Source organism: Durotheca rogersii, assembly GCF_024521655.1.
Source record: "Durotheca rogersii strain YMJ 92031201 chromosome Unknown GGS23scaffold_18, whole genome shotgun sequence".
Lineage (NCBI taxonomy): Eukaryota > Fungi > Ascomycota > Sordariomycetes > Xylariales > Xylariaceae > Durotheca > Durotheca rogersii.
Window position 1 is genome coordinate 618,074 of NW_026251249.1, and position 12,985 is coordinate 631,058.

Below are 12,985 nucleotides of genomic sequence, written 5' to 3' on the forward strand. Positions count from 1 at the left end.
CCCGCTGTCGCCCGCTACCACTCCAGCGCCCTTGGCACCCCTGCCACCCGCCGACTTGGGCCACGCTCGGGGCGAGCAGAGCAGGTACTTAATTTGCTCCCTGGGACCCTGTAAGGGGTGCGTCGGTAGGTAGAGGTAGGTAGGTACCCACGGCTCTCACTCAACAGTCAATGTGCCTATGCTGATATGTGAAGTACCTAGGCCGGTCCGAACAGGTCTACATGTACACGTAGAGACGTCGGCGGCGGGTTTTGGGGGTTTGCATAGCCAGATTCGGTATGTACGTCGTGCTCACTCGCAACACCACGTTGGAGGTGAGGCCTGGCTTCAGTGCGGAATAGGGGATGATAATAGAGGCTAGATGCTCCCCTGTCGAGCCCACTCCCGCGAGTCCGCTACTATCGCCGTCGGATTGGCTTGATTCCGCTGCAACGCCAGTACGTCCGCTAACTCCATTGGCCTGTCCTACTCCTCTCCTCTCAGTAGATGTGCGGTAGCTCTCTAGCTAGCCCCAGCGGACGCTTCCAGGAAAGTTTCCAGTTCGCAGTAATGCCCTTCTCCTAAGCACATGCCTATGCTAGGAGGTATTCTTCGGACATCTGAGTATGTGTAGGTACGCGAGGTTATGTGCCTTGGAGCTACACGCACCCCTGTCGGCTCGGGGCGTCGTCTGTCAGGGGTTGTTGGGATTTTACCTACATAGAGGTATGTACACCTCTTTGCTCCGTGAAGGGCGGATGGGAAATCGACGTTCCCTTCCCGATGGTTCTGCCTCTCAATCCTTTCTTGTTTTGGTCGTATCAATACCCGCCAGAGGGTCGATTTTAGGAGGTAAAAGATGTTGTTGTTTCCAAGCACCGAAGCAGGTACTTAGGTCCGCCCAGGGAGGTCGTGGCTAGAGGCACCTAAGATATTGTTGTCATTCTCCCCCTACCTGTTACACCGGTACCATGCATGGGGGCGGGAGACAGTTTGAAGTCGAGAAACACCTGATTATGTCACCCGGCTTCTGTCTGCGTACATGCGATAACCTGCCTGCCCGGACTATGAAGGCTTAGCTACCCTCTTCTCGTCGCGAACTTGTTCCCTCTTCGATACGACCTCAGCTCTCGAAGTGCAACCCACATTGCCGACTCGCCGAATCGAGCCGAGGCGACGCGCAATGATCTCAACAAAACTGCCGTTCGCTGCACATGCCCTCGTCGAGACCGCTGCCGCTCTGTCGTTCATCTTCCGTCCGGAAAAGCAGCTTCCGGCGTGCACCCCTGCGGCGAAGCTCATTCTACGCCAGTATGGCGGGCTGCTACTCGCAACTAACCTCGTATGCATCGTCATTCTCGCCCAACCTAGCCTTGGCGATAACACGATACGGCTACTCGCCGCCGCCTTGGGATCCTATCATCTTTGGCCATGCTATCGAGCCTACATCCGCATTGCTTACCAAGTTGACGCGCAAGAGCAGACGCAACCCGCATTAGGCGGCCCGTCTGTGCATCTGGTGGTGCACCTGTTATGCCTAGCCATGTTCGTACGCACCGTCCTCTCGTGAAGGTCCCACTGAGACCATTCGATTATCGCGGGGCGGGCGCTATTCTAGATCTTTACGTCCTATCTTCGACCACCGAGGCTCGGGGGTGGGAACACGACGTCGGACGGGAAGGTGATCGCGCGTGACACCCCTTCACCTCGTTCCTAGCTTGAAAGCCGATGGGCATGATTCATGTCACGTACCTGATGAAAGTGCGATAAGTCTAGGTATTTCTTCAGCAGGGATATGGACGCGTTATCATTTCGGAGTAGCTGGCTACGTGCTGGCTACGTGCTGGCTACGTGGCGGCTACGTGACTAATTACCTACGACTACTAAGCACCGTTGGCCTTGGCCTCCCGTTCTTTCAGCACCTTGCGCACGCCCGGCAGCACGTATCGACCATAGTCTATCGCGTCGTTGAGGTTGTCGTACCCACGGATGGAGATGAGCTCGCATCCAAGGTCGACGTAGTCGACGATCGAGTCGACGATCGTCTGCACAGACCCCACCAGCGCCGTCGACGCGCCGCGCGCGTTCGTCGCCGTCACCGTCGGGTACCACAGCGCACGGTCCTGTACCTCGCCGCGCTTCGCGATCTCCAGCAGCCGCTGCGAGCCGACGTTCTGCGGCGGCGGCGCGTCCGTCGGCACCCGGCCCTTGCCTTCGGCGCGGTTCCCCTTAAGCGCGTCGAGCGTGCGGTGCGCTTTGGCCCACGCGAGCTCGTCCGTCTCGGCCAGGATGGGCCGGAATGTCACCCAGATGCGCGGGCGGTCGGTCGGGGCCCGCCCGGCCTTGTCTGCGGCCGCGTAGATGCGGTCGATCTGGTCCTTGGTCTCCTTGAGGGGCTCGCCCCAGAGCCCGAAGATATCGGCGAGCGAGCCGCCGATGCGGTACGCGTCGTCGGATGAGCCGCCCACCGACACGGGTATTGACTTGCCGTTGACGGGGCGGACGCGGTTCGTGAACTGCTTGAACTGGTAATACTTGCCATCCCAGTCGAACGGGTCTGCCGACTGCCACGCCCGCTTCAGGATCTTGATGTACTCCTCGAGTCGTGCGTAGCGTTCCTCCTTGTTCAGGAAGTCGCCTTCGCGCGCCTGCTCGACGTCGCTGCCTCCGGCGATGAAGTGCACGACGGCGCGACCACGGCTGAGCTGGTCGAGCGTGGCGAGCGCCTTGGCGGCAACGGTGGGGTACAGCGTGTTCGGCCGCAGGGCGATGATGATCTTGATATTCTTAGTCACGGAAGCGATGGTGGCGCCGACGGTGAAGGGGTCAAAATATGACGAGTCATAGGGCACGAGGGTGTAGTTGAAGGCATAGTCATCCAGATTCCGGGCGTACCGGACGAGGAAGTCCGGGTCTATGGCCGTTTCGGGGAGCGGGTCCAGCTCCGTCGAAGGAGAGGGGAAGGTTAGGCTAATGAATTCCGTCGGCATTTTGGCGCTTTTTTCTCTTTTCCCCCGTGGTGACAGTCACGTCCGTCTGAGCCGCTATTTGTTTTACAGAAATTTGGCCAGCGCTAGGAATGCCGCCGGTCATCGTTATATACAGACGTCGGAGGCGTGACGTCGATGGCGACAACTTATCGAGAATCACGCAATATCGATTGGGCCGGTGCCGGCCGCATACATCCCTCCATCCTTCACCCGCCGCACCATGGCCTAGTATATACTACGAACACATCTACCGGTATATCTCGAGTCCGCCACTGGACTTGTTCGACATAGTTGATAATGTCTATTTATCATAAGCTCTGTCGCCGACTGCAAGAACCCGGTCCCTCATCCGCAGACAGCAAAACCCTCCATTCTCCAGACTATCCACCGAATAACTGAAATTATCACCGCGGCGCACTTCTAAACAAAAACCTCGCAACGGTATCCGATGGGCCGTGGGCTGTTTGACAAGGGAAAATACGTAAAATGGCACGATTTATAATCATCAAGCCATTCCCCATATCAATTATCTCGTCGCCAGCTCCCCCCTTTCCCCTCCACTACCCCTGAACGGTGAAAGGGCTGTCGCCGCTGACGGAGGAAAGGAGTTACGGTAACACCTCCTTGTCCTGTTATAGGACCTGCCCCCAGTCGCGTGCGGGGTCGGTTTAGCTTGCGAATCTGAAGTCGAGCCGCTTGCTCCCTTCATCTTTAGTATTCTCGCGATAGTCATTCTGCTCCTGCGAGCGCCATTAGCACAATATTCCGTGCACGCACGCCATTATGTCGGAACGAAGATCCGGGGGGGGGAGGCTTTTCGTCAGCGCGGCGCGCGACGGCTTCGGCCCCATGCCCCCCCCTCCTCCTCCTCCTCTAAACGGCTTACCTCCGGTGTCATCGCGTCCCATATCTTCTCTCTGCGCTTGTTTGCGTAGACGTAGTAGAACTTGGCGGCGAGATATACGAAAAAGTTCGCACAGTTGATTCCGAGAAGCACTTTATTACCCCGACGGTCTAGATCGCATAAGCAACGTGTCTGCACTCCACCTCCCAGCAGAGAAGAGTAGCTACCGAGGGATGTACGAACACAGTGGCTTGTCATCGTCGCGATAGATGTTGGCGCTTATGATGGATTGTAATTGCACCGAGATGCTGTGTCCAGCGTCAGTTATACCGCGCACCCCCCGACGCGGAGCAAGGTGTAGAAACGCACTTATACGCGGCGGCAGAAACAGTTCTAGTACGAACAGTATTCGAATTTCTGCTCGCCCATCCGACCTGCATCGGGTGCGCTACGACACGAAATGTCAGCGAAAGTGGACAGACCAAACTTTGAGGCCGTCACCCGGCCGGTGGGCTTACGGGTCGGGTATGACAACAGAACCGTCAATAGCGCATACGTGCCCCAACGTGACGTGTCTGCCGGTAGCAATACTAGAGCTATAATGCACGGAAGATACCAAAATTGCGTGAATATACCGGTGTACGCTCGCTGGTCGACAAGCTCAGAGATGTAAGTCAGGATCAACATCTGCCACTTTGTCAGCATATGGGCGCGCAAGGGAGGGGCCAAGTCCTCTTGTATCTGCATTTCTCGCTTGTATGCCCTACATTGACAGTGGTCATGACCTGCGCCGGGATGCTGAGCAGGTTCGAGTTGAACGTATCGAAGCCGAGGGCGCGCAGCGTAAGCGTGAGGTAGCGCTCAGGGGGTCCAGGCGGGATGCCGAAGGTCAGACCGATGGCGTAGATAGGCCAGATGTCGTAGTCGGCGAGGGACTTCCACAGCATGGCGAGAGTGATGCCTTGGCGGTTGTGCATGTCGCCCTTAGACGGATCGTCGCGTAGGATCCGATTGACGAGGATCCCTTCCTCGCGCTCCGTGAACCACCCCCGCGGCCGGTACCACGCCCGCGTCTGCGTCGGCGATGGCGCCATCATAAACCACGACCAGATTCCGATGACGAGCGTAAGGATTCCCTCGATAAGAAACCTGTTTCGGATGGCCGCGCGCCGAGCGTGAGCATCACTTTTCATTACTGAAAATGCGAACGAGGGAAATGAATTGAAGAGGTCTCAGGGATTCGTAAGACTAGAAAGGTGAAATCCCGACCTACAGCCAGCGCCAACCCTCATACCCATGATAGCCTCTGAGCCTCAGGAGCCCGTAGGCGAGCAAAGGAGCGATTACATCCGTCAGCCGGTTCGCCATCCAGAATAAGGCCAGACGAAAGGGCAACTCAGTGCCCTTGTAGAAATACGACTGCAAGGGCGTGGTCAATACCCGACTCTTAAAACCGGAGGCATAAGAGGGGCTTCCTTACCAGGTAGAGAATCAGGTCCGGGATAAACCCGCCTTGTAGAAGGCCCAGTAGGGCACGGCAAGCGAGGAACGACGATCGACTGCGCATAAAAAACTGGAAGCTTGCGACGAGGCTCCAGAGGATCATCTGAATCGGTATCTGCGTCACATTAATATTCGAAGCCTACCGGTACATTTTAGAGATACTAAATGAGTGAGAAAGGAAGGAGTATTACATACCCAACGATCTGGACCGATTTTCTTGCTTACCAACTGAGAGGGGAGCTCGGCCAGCAGGAAAGATACGGTGAACACCGTGTTGCCATAGTTGTAATCTAAAAAGGCGGTGCGTGAGATCCCACTGCTATCATAACCTATCCGGGGCTGTGGCCCTCACCATTAGTTGTGAAGCCCATGTCATCGAGGAAGTTGTCCGTGTTCGCTTGGCTAAGGTTGCTCCGATCCAAATCCAGGGCGAAGAAGGCGATGCAGGCCCAGGCGGTGACTTTCCAGTCGATCCTCCGAACTAGTATCTGTTGTGAGCGAGTCAGCTGCTCGGTATTTTATACAAACGGCTTGCTGCTGTCACCCGTCTTCTTCCACCGAACAGAGTTCAACTCAAGTTGTAGACGGTGGGTACCTCTTCTTCCCGCCACGTCCATCTCAGGGACGGTTCGAATCGGTGGAGATTCTCATACTTGGGGTTCGGCTTGAACTGATGTGCTCTGGTAGGGTCGTCGAAGACTGATGGCTGGGTAGCGATTTCATCCGGCCTGTGTCTGTCTCTCCGCTTGAAGAAACTAAGAATCGGATGTTCAGGGCGAGCGCTGTCTTCTCTGGTTGCCACGGCGGACGTCTTCGTTTGCTGCTTCTCTTGGTCCGCATCCTTGAGCCCGTCGCTAGACGAATTGTCTAGTCTTGAAGCTTCATTGACCGTGATTATATCACGCTTAGTCGCCATCTTGTCGTCCTATACTTGGTCGGACCCGGCCCGAACCAGTTAATGACTTCACATCTGCCGATACCGAGAAGAAAGCGGCTCGCGCTACACCCATCGTATTTATTGGCCGGTCAAGCTCCTCTCATTGATCCATCGCCATTGCGGTAACACTTGACGATCGTTTATCTTTGCCAGCGGATGCCCATCTTGCGTGCTCCGCACGCACCGTTACCTGGAGCGATAAGTATACTAGATCTTATACTATCTCCGCGACAGGTGACGAAAGAACGTAACAGTAGACGGGCCAACTCAACAAACGAGATCGAAGCATTTGCAAATCTAGGCAATCAGAGAGGAAAGCCCGGTCTTGGCTGTATCTCGCGTGCTCACAAGCGTTGAGCTTGTTGGAGAAGATACTGGGATAGTTGGTATCGCACCATCCGCGGGAGGTATGATGAATGTGCGGGGAGCAACTTGACTCTTGATAACGCCGTCGACGGCCTATAACGTCGATCCTAGATAAATAACCGACAGGGAGACCACCTAGGAAACAGGGATCTCTGCTTCCCAAGTTGAATTACAACTCTCCGTGATACATCATGGCCCCCTCAGTCGCTGCTGAATTGCCAAGCCGAGATGAGCTGGCCGCTCGGGCAGAAAAGAAAATCAGTCGTGCCTACGACGAAGGCCAACACGCAGCAGTAAGTGAGGATGCATTATACGAAGGCGGGGGTTGTCACAGAACACGCGCACTGAAGCGAGTTCTGTAGTACAAATATACTGCCTACCTGCCAGTATACGATGAGGTAACCAAGTTCCCTCCGACGGAGCCGTTCGAGTTCGTAGACCGGGGCCTCGCCGCCGACAAAGCGAAGCCCCATCTGCTCGGGTTGAAGGACCCGAACGTAAAGATCACGAAGCTCACGCCGCGGGTCGGCACCGAGATCACGGGCCTGCAGCTCTCCGAGTTGACCGACGAGCAGAAGAACGAGCTCGCTCTGTTGATAGCTGAGCGGGGCGTTGTCGTCTTCCGCGGTCAGAACTTCAAAGACATTGGTGTCGAGAAGCAAAAGGAGTTCGGGTCCTACTTCGGGCGTCTCCACGTCCACGTTAGTTACTATCTCTCTTTTTTCCTTCCCTCTACCTCTACCTCGTCATCGCTGACCGTAGGAATGTACCCGCGCCACTCTCTCTCTAGCCCGTGGGATCTCACGTCGACGGCGCCATCGAGTTCCACAACATCTACCTAGGGCCGGACAACCTGTACCGGGCGCAGTTCCGGTCGGACCGGCTAACCACGACGGGCTATCACTCAGATGTGTCGTACGAGCACCAGCCACCCGGCATCACGCTGCTAACGCTGCTCGCGGTGCCCACAACCGGCGGCGACACCGCCTGGGTCTCCCAGGTTGCTGCCTACGAGCGCCTCTCTGACCCCATCAAAACCCTGCTCGAGGGCCTGCGCGCTGAGCACAGCGGGTTCCCCCAGGCTGACCGGGCGACACGCGACGGCAAGTTCGTCCGCCGTGATCCCGTCACATCGTACCACCCCATCGTCCGAGTGCACCCGGTGAGCAGCCGAGACTCCTCCTCCTCTCCCTCCCCTTTAGCCGAGTACACCGCTAACCTGACCCCCAAGGTGACCGGCGAGAAAGCACTCTTTATCAACCCAGGATTCACGAAGCGCATTATCGGGCTGAAGCAAGAAGAGTCCGACGCCCTGCTGCAGCTCCTCTTCAAGGTTTGTCGCTACTCCGTCCCACCCCCTCTAGCCTACCAACCACTAGCTGGCCCAGTCCCCCGTTACAAAATCCTCGCTAACGCCGCCCGCCTCAGCACATCTCCCAGAGCGCTGACCTCCAGGTCCGCGTGAAGTGGGACGACGAGACGGTCTCGCTCTGGGACAACCGCGTGACGGCGCACACCGCCATCTCTGACTACGACGTCAACGTCGCGGCTGAGGGCCTGCGCCACGGCTTCCGCATCACGACGCTGGCGGAGCGCCCCGTCGGCGTCAACGGGTTGGAGACGGTCTGGTGAAGGATAGAGAGAGATGTTGCGGGAGGGGGAGGGGATTGTTGGTCGGATTCGGGATGAGAACCAGTGTGGTGGAACAGGCCGGGCCACGGTGATTTATTAAGCGTGAATTAGGCACACCTACGCACCGAGAAGAACTGCTAGATTCGGGCACCCTTAGTCGAACTTATACGCCCTATGACTGCTTAAGGCACCCCGTCTCGATTTCTCTTAGGAAGGGTGCTCCGTTACGACACGCAGTTCGCACGATCTCGAGAACATGCTAGACACTCTCCGGTATTGCCTAGTTTACATAAGTACTGTAAGTGCGGGATCCCCTATGCTTGTCCGTGGATGCCTCCCGCCAAGCCCCTGATCTTCAGCTCCCACAAGCCCATCATGTCCTCCGCTTCTTCGTTCGCGAAGCCGAAGCCGAAGCCGTCGTACTCCTCTCACATTGCGCTCGCGTCGGGAGGCTCGTTGTTGAACGGGATCGGCTGGTAGCTAGGGACGATCGACGCAGCCGCACCAGCAGACTTGTATGCATGGAGATCTGCAGGCAGATGGGCAAGTTATGGCGGGTACATGGACTAGACCGGAAGCGCTGATACCACGTACCTACGCCTCAGCGCCCACTCAGCGCGTCCATCATGTCCCCGAGGCCTAAGTAGAGCAGCTTACGGACCTTGCGCGGGCCCTCCGCGGCGGCCAGCGTGTGCTTGAGTCGCCTACGCGTCTCGCTCTAGCCCCAGCGCCTCTTGGCATCAAGGAGGCGCGCCTCGATAGGCGTATTCGACAGCCGAGGGTATTATTACGTACGGGATCTAGGGGTGTGCCCATGCAACCGAGTAGGGGCAAATATGCCTTGCCATCACCATTAGATGGAAATGCGGATTCCCCAGCAAATAAATACCGGTCATCGTGAAACTTGACAACTGGAAACCTGCGTTTAGACCTTCATTAGTTGGATTAGGTGCTAGGAGACAAGTTTCCGCGCGTAGGAATGGTCTGGAGATGCCTTGGATTGTGTACGAGAACGGCCGCCCCGTTAATGTGGCGAAGGGCAAACGTCAGTTCGGAACGGGAACGAGATAGTTGCTCCCCAAACCCGGTGAGGTCGCGGGCAACCCAGAGTTTTACGCCGGAGTCATAGAGCTGCTAGAATGCCTGGTCCTCCTCGTCGTGAACATGATTCCCGGAAAGGGGCAAGGGGTTGGGAAGGAGATTTCACTCGTCCCGCCCCATTGCTTTGAAAGGGGGGCGAGTTTCGGAGGCGCTAGAAGCTTTATAAATACATAAGCCCTAAGTAGCGCTAAAAATATCGAATGTAGGAGTATTTTTCAACTACATCCAGAAGAAGAGAACGGTGATTTCCTTGGTTAATTATACGAATAACCGGCGAGGCCAGGTTGCTCCTGGGAATATTGTAGGATAACAAGTGAGCATGAGATAATCGAGCATAAATACGTGCTAGAGTAGACGCAGTTGTGAACTCATTCCCTCGTCCCACATGGATCTCTACCACGTCTCCGGCCCAAAGGTTTCACCCTCAGACACCGTCTTCAACCAACTTGAATAAGAAGCGTCCTAGATATATCTGTAAGTACTTCTGCATATACCGGTAACGGCAGCCATCGGAATCGTGTCTTGACTTACGACTGTGTTGAACACGTCAACGTTTCCCCACCATTGAGGAATAGTAACGCCGGGAAGGGTGATAGCGAAGAAGATGATGATAGTGGACAAGATGAGTCCCGCATCAAGAGCAGCCGCGGTCACGTAGTTGTACGTGCGCCACCACCCGTTAAACCTCCTCCGTATGCCGTAGTTGAATACCAACCCGAAGATTGCCCACGACGAGAAGCTGAGAGGCGTAGCCGGTGGCAGCCACCCCATAGCCCCAAACATTACCGGCGCATTTAAATGGCGTACGAACCCAACCCGCATCTTCCGAGCCAAGATCCATAGTAACAGGGGCAGGCCAGCTCCAATAAGCCAAAACCAGTTGAAGTTCACATACATTGACCCAGGCCCGAACATGCGACGGGGCCCGAGGACACCCCATACGATGGACGACGAAAAGAATGCCCGGCCGTTCGGGCAGCTGAAGTGACTCACTTGGTTGCTTTGAGAACTACGAGTTAGTCCAGCGTGAGTAGCTAATAGTGTGAAGTAGCTTACTTGGAACAAACGTCAGGGATATTTCCCAATGTCCAGTTCATGACAGCGATTTGCACAAACACCGCCCAGATACTCGCTACCACTTGACACCAAAAGGTAACCTTGGGGGGGATTTTCATATAATGGCCCAACTTCAGGTCGGCGCTCTGCATAGCATCAGTTATCCGAAAATGGACTTGCACAATGGAGTTGCCCCTCCCCATGAGCTCGGGTCAGGGGTAATCGCTTTTGCAGGGAGGCGGCGCAAAGCTGAGCAGAGGAGACGGAGGAGGAAAGTGAGATGAACTACACATACTGCCGATTCGTTAGCTCCTGTGTAAAAAGGGTAGGTAGCGTCCCGCATACCATATGTCTGAGCCTGTCCTAACGTAATTGTGCTGAAGACTTTGAATATCATCACGCCTATCGGACGGCCAGGGAAGATAAGTCCAGCTATGAAGGGAGAGAGGACATTCAAGGATAACAGAATGTTCGACACAGCCATCACCATGCACGTGGGGATCACGAACACGAACGCCAGGACGATGGATACGAAGAATCCCCACCAAGGAAGTTGCGAGTCGTAGCCCAAGACAGTGCCCAGACCGAGCGCGATGGAGACGAGAAGAAGTGCGAAATACCACCATTCGGGGCACTCCGTGTACCTCTTCATCAGCATGAGGTGTATGTCGGGCTCCTGGTTGCGAGCAGTCTTGAAGCGGTACCATATCTCCTTGCCGTTGAAGAGAGAGATGTGGACGAGTGACGCAGTCAAGGCCGCAAAAGAAAGGCCGTAATTCAGAGCCAGGGTCGGGGACAAGAATAGCGGAGAGTAGGCCCGGAACTTATCTACGTCGAGGGTAAAACTATCTCCGAGGACTCGCGAGACGGTGAAAGGTTTCTGGGTGTTGTCGTAAACCTGAGAGGTAACGAGGGGAAGATACTCGGCATAGCTGCGGGTACATTAGGAACTCCACGTTATTGTACCTACGCGATGATAAACGAGCCATAAAGCAGAGTTGGTCTCTAGTAGGATGGTGGTAACTTACATGGCCCCCGAGTACGTAATTCCGATCGTAGTTATGATGACAAAAATGAAGAGACCGAGTAACGTATTCACGTGGGAGTGTGTCGGGGCCAGCAGAGGATCTTGCAGGTATGCGGAAACGTAGGTCCAGTCGAACGTGATGGGGAGAAGGGAGAGTCCCGTGAAGCCACCAAAGAGCTGATTGAGCACAACATTATCGGGTCTGATCCAAGTGACAAACGCGAATACAGAGAGGCCTTGCCAGAGAACGGCTGGGATCCAGTAATAGCAGAACATGGCGGTCATCACGATGAAAAAATACCGGTAACGGCTAATGACCCATCCATTGGACTGTGCCCCATCGCTTTTGCTCTTGTCGTGAAGCGCATAAAAGAGCGAGGTGTACGAAAACTGGTTAGGCCACATCATCGCCGAAGGCCAGACCAGAAACCGTCTAAACATGCCGGACAGGGATATGCCGATGAGTTGCGAGCTCAGGGTAAATATCAAGGCAAAGCCCCATCCTAGGTTGACGTCGTAGAATGGCTTTCCCTGGAGCGCGAGTAGAGCATCGGTGGAGTAGGCATATGAGATGGATACGTTCGACATGAGGGTGACGACGACGTGCTCCTTAATAGTAAATGGGCCAGTGTTTAATGTCCACGCCAACCCTAAGATATTGAACTTCCTCGTGGGCATAACCTTGGCCCAAAGACATCCAATGGGATAAACTAGTAGTACCACCACTAAGGCCGGGAAGTTCACAGCAGGGCTTCGCATGCTCAGCAGCATATTCAGTCCGCTGCCAAGGGTGACGAATATCATGCCCAGTATCCACGCCCTGACGGTGCAGGCGACCTCCCTGCCATCGGTATTGCGCACGGCGGCACGAACTTCTTCGTAGGGCGAGTCCTCGGTGAAAATCGGTTCGGCTGCGGCAATATCTGTGGCGTCTCCATGTTCGAGTGCTGACTCGACAGCATCGAGCTTCTCTTGGGGAAGGTTAGGGTCCCATTGATGGGCGTGTCGAATCTGGGCCAGGTCCGCGATTGCAGTTGAGACATCAACGCGACCGCATTTCTCATCGTACGAATTCCCGGACGATATTTCAGTGACGGCCGGATCGGGGCTGGTTTTGGCCGACATTCCTATAGAAGCAGAAGCCGACTCGTTGAACGGATACTTCATGATGGGGGATACGGCCAGGCAGAGTCCGTAATCGCGGCAGAGACCCGGATCACCCTCCACCGTGCCATATCCGAGAAGGGGGACGAGTGAGTTTTATCTCCTCCTGCTCGGAGGGATAGATAGCCTTCACCTGTCCCACGTCCGATAACCGCCTATCGAGACTCTCGACGGGCTGAAGAATTGGTAACGCCACCGGCATATCTTAAGTTGCTCCCCGCGTCTTTCACCCTCCCTTGCGTCGGCTGCATACGTGTGGTACCTATGTGTGGTACGTGTGGCTATCGACCTTCCCAGTCTGATAGAAGCGTCTCTGCGTACCAGACGAGTTACATCGCCGAATAGCTTAAATAGGGTGAATCGGCCTTCCACGGGTAAACAAGCAT

The 12,985-nt window shown here is 55.5% G+C and overlaps 5 protein-coding genes across 5 annotated transcripts; 2 read left to right on the plus strand and 3 right to left on the minus strand.

Annotated features, from left to right (window-relative positions):
• The first annotated feature begins 1,030 nt into the window (after positions 1 to 1,030).
• GGS23DRAFT_151374 (uncharacterized protein) lies at positions 1,031 to 1,705 on the plus strand. Its single transcript, XM_051511366.1, has one exon. The coding sequence runs from the start codon at positions 1,163 to 1,165 to the stop codon at positions 1,547 to 1,549; it is 387 nt and encodes a 128-aa protein (XP_051370166.1). The 5' UTR covers positions 1,031 to 1,162; the 3' UTR covers positions 1,550 to 1,705.
• Positions 1,706 to 3,396, minus strand: GGS23DRAFT_151396 (bacterial luciferase-like protein). The gene has a single exon (XM_051511368.1). It carries the CDS (start codon positions 2,967 to 2,969, stop codon positions 1,863 to 1,865), a length of 1,107 nt encoding a protein of 368 aa, XP_051370167.1. The 5' UTR covers positions 2,970 to 3,396; the 3' UTR covers positions 1,706 to 1,862.
• A 241-nt stretch (positions 3,397 to 3,637) lies between these two features.
• On the minus strand, positions 3,638 to 6,232 carry GGS23DRAFT_606323 (MFS general substrate transporter; the record flags this gene model as incomplete). Its single annotated transcript, XM_051519890.1, has 11 exons — positions 3,638 to 3,709; positions 3,856 to 3,983; positions 4,057 to 4,121; positions 4,183 to 4,261; positions 4,332 to 4,500; positions 4,581 to 4,962; positions 5,087 to 5,232; positions 5,294 to 5,431; positions 5,512 to 5,606; positions 5,669 to 5,804; positions 5,912 to 6,232. 11 exons carry the CDS (start codon positions 6,230 to 6,232, stop codon positions 3,638 to 3,640), a joined length of 1,731 nt encoding a protein of 576 aa, XP_051370168.1.
• A 185-nt stretch (positions 6,233 to 6,417) lies between these two features.
• GGS23DRAFT_576900 (TauD-domain-containing protein) lies at positions 6,418 to 8,998 on the plus strand. The gene is made up of 6 exons (XM_051516886.1): positions 6,418 to 6,912; positions 6,982 to 7,320; positions 7,410 to 7,781; positions 7,851 to 7,952; positions 8,048 to 8,780; positions 8,846 to 8,998. Exons 1-5 carry the CDS (start codon positions 6,811 to 6,813, stop codon positions 8,249 to 8,251), a joined length of 1,119 nt encoding a protein of 372 aa, XP_051370169.1. The 5' UTR covers positions 6,418 to 6,810; the 3' UTR covers positions 8,252 to 8,780; positions 8,846 to 8,998.
• Positions 8,999 to 9,745: 747 nt separating this feature from the next.
• On the minus strand, positions 9,746 to 12,560 carry GGS23DRAFT_606325 (small oligopeptide transporter; the record flags this gene model as incomplete). Its single annotated transcript, XM_051519891.1, has 5 exons — positions 9,746 to 9,814; positions 9,884 to 10,352; positions 10,409 to 10,583; positions 10,754 to 11,340; positions 11,437 to 12,560. The coding sequence occupies 5 exons, from the start codon at positions 12,558 to 12,560 to the stop codon at positions 9,746 to 9,748; spliced, it is 2,424 nt and encodes an 807-aa protein (XP_051370170.1).
• Positions 12,561 to 12,985: the final 425 nt, after the last annotated feature.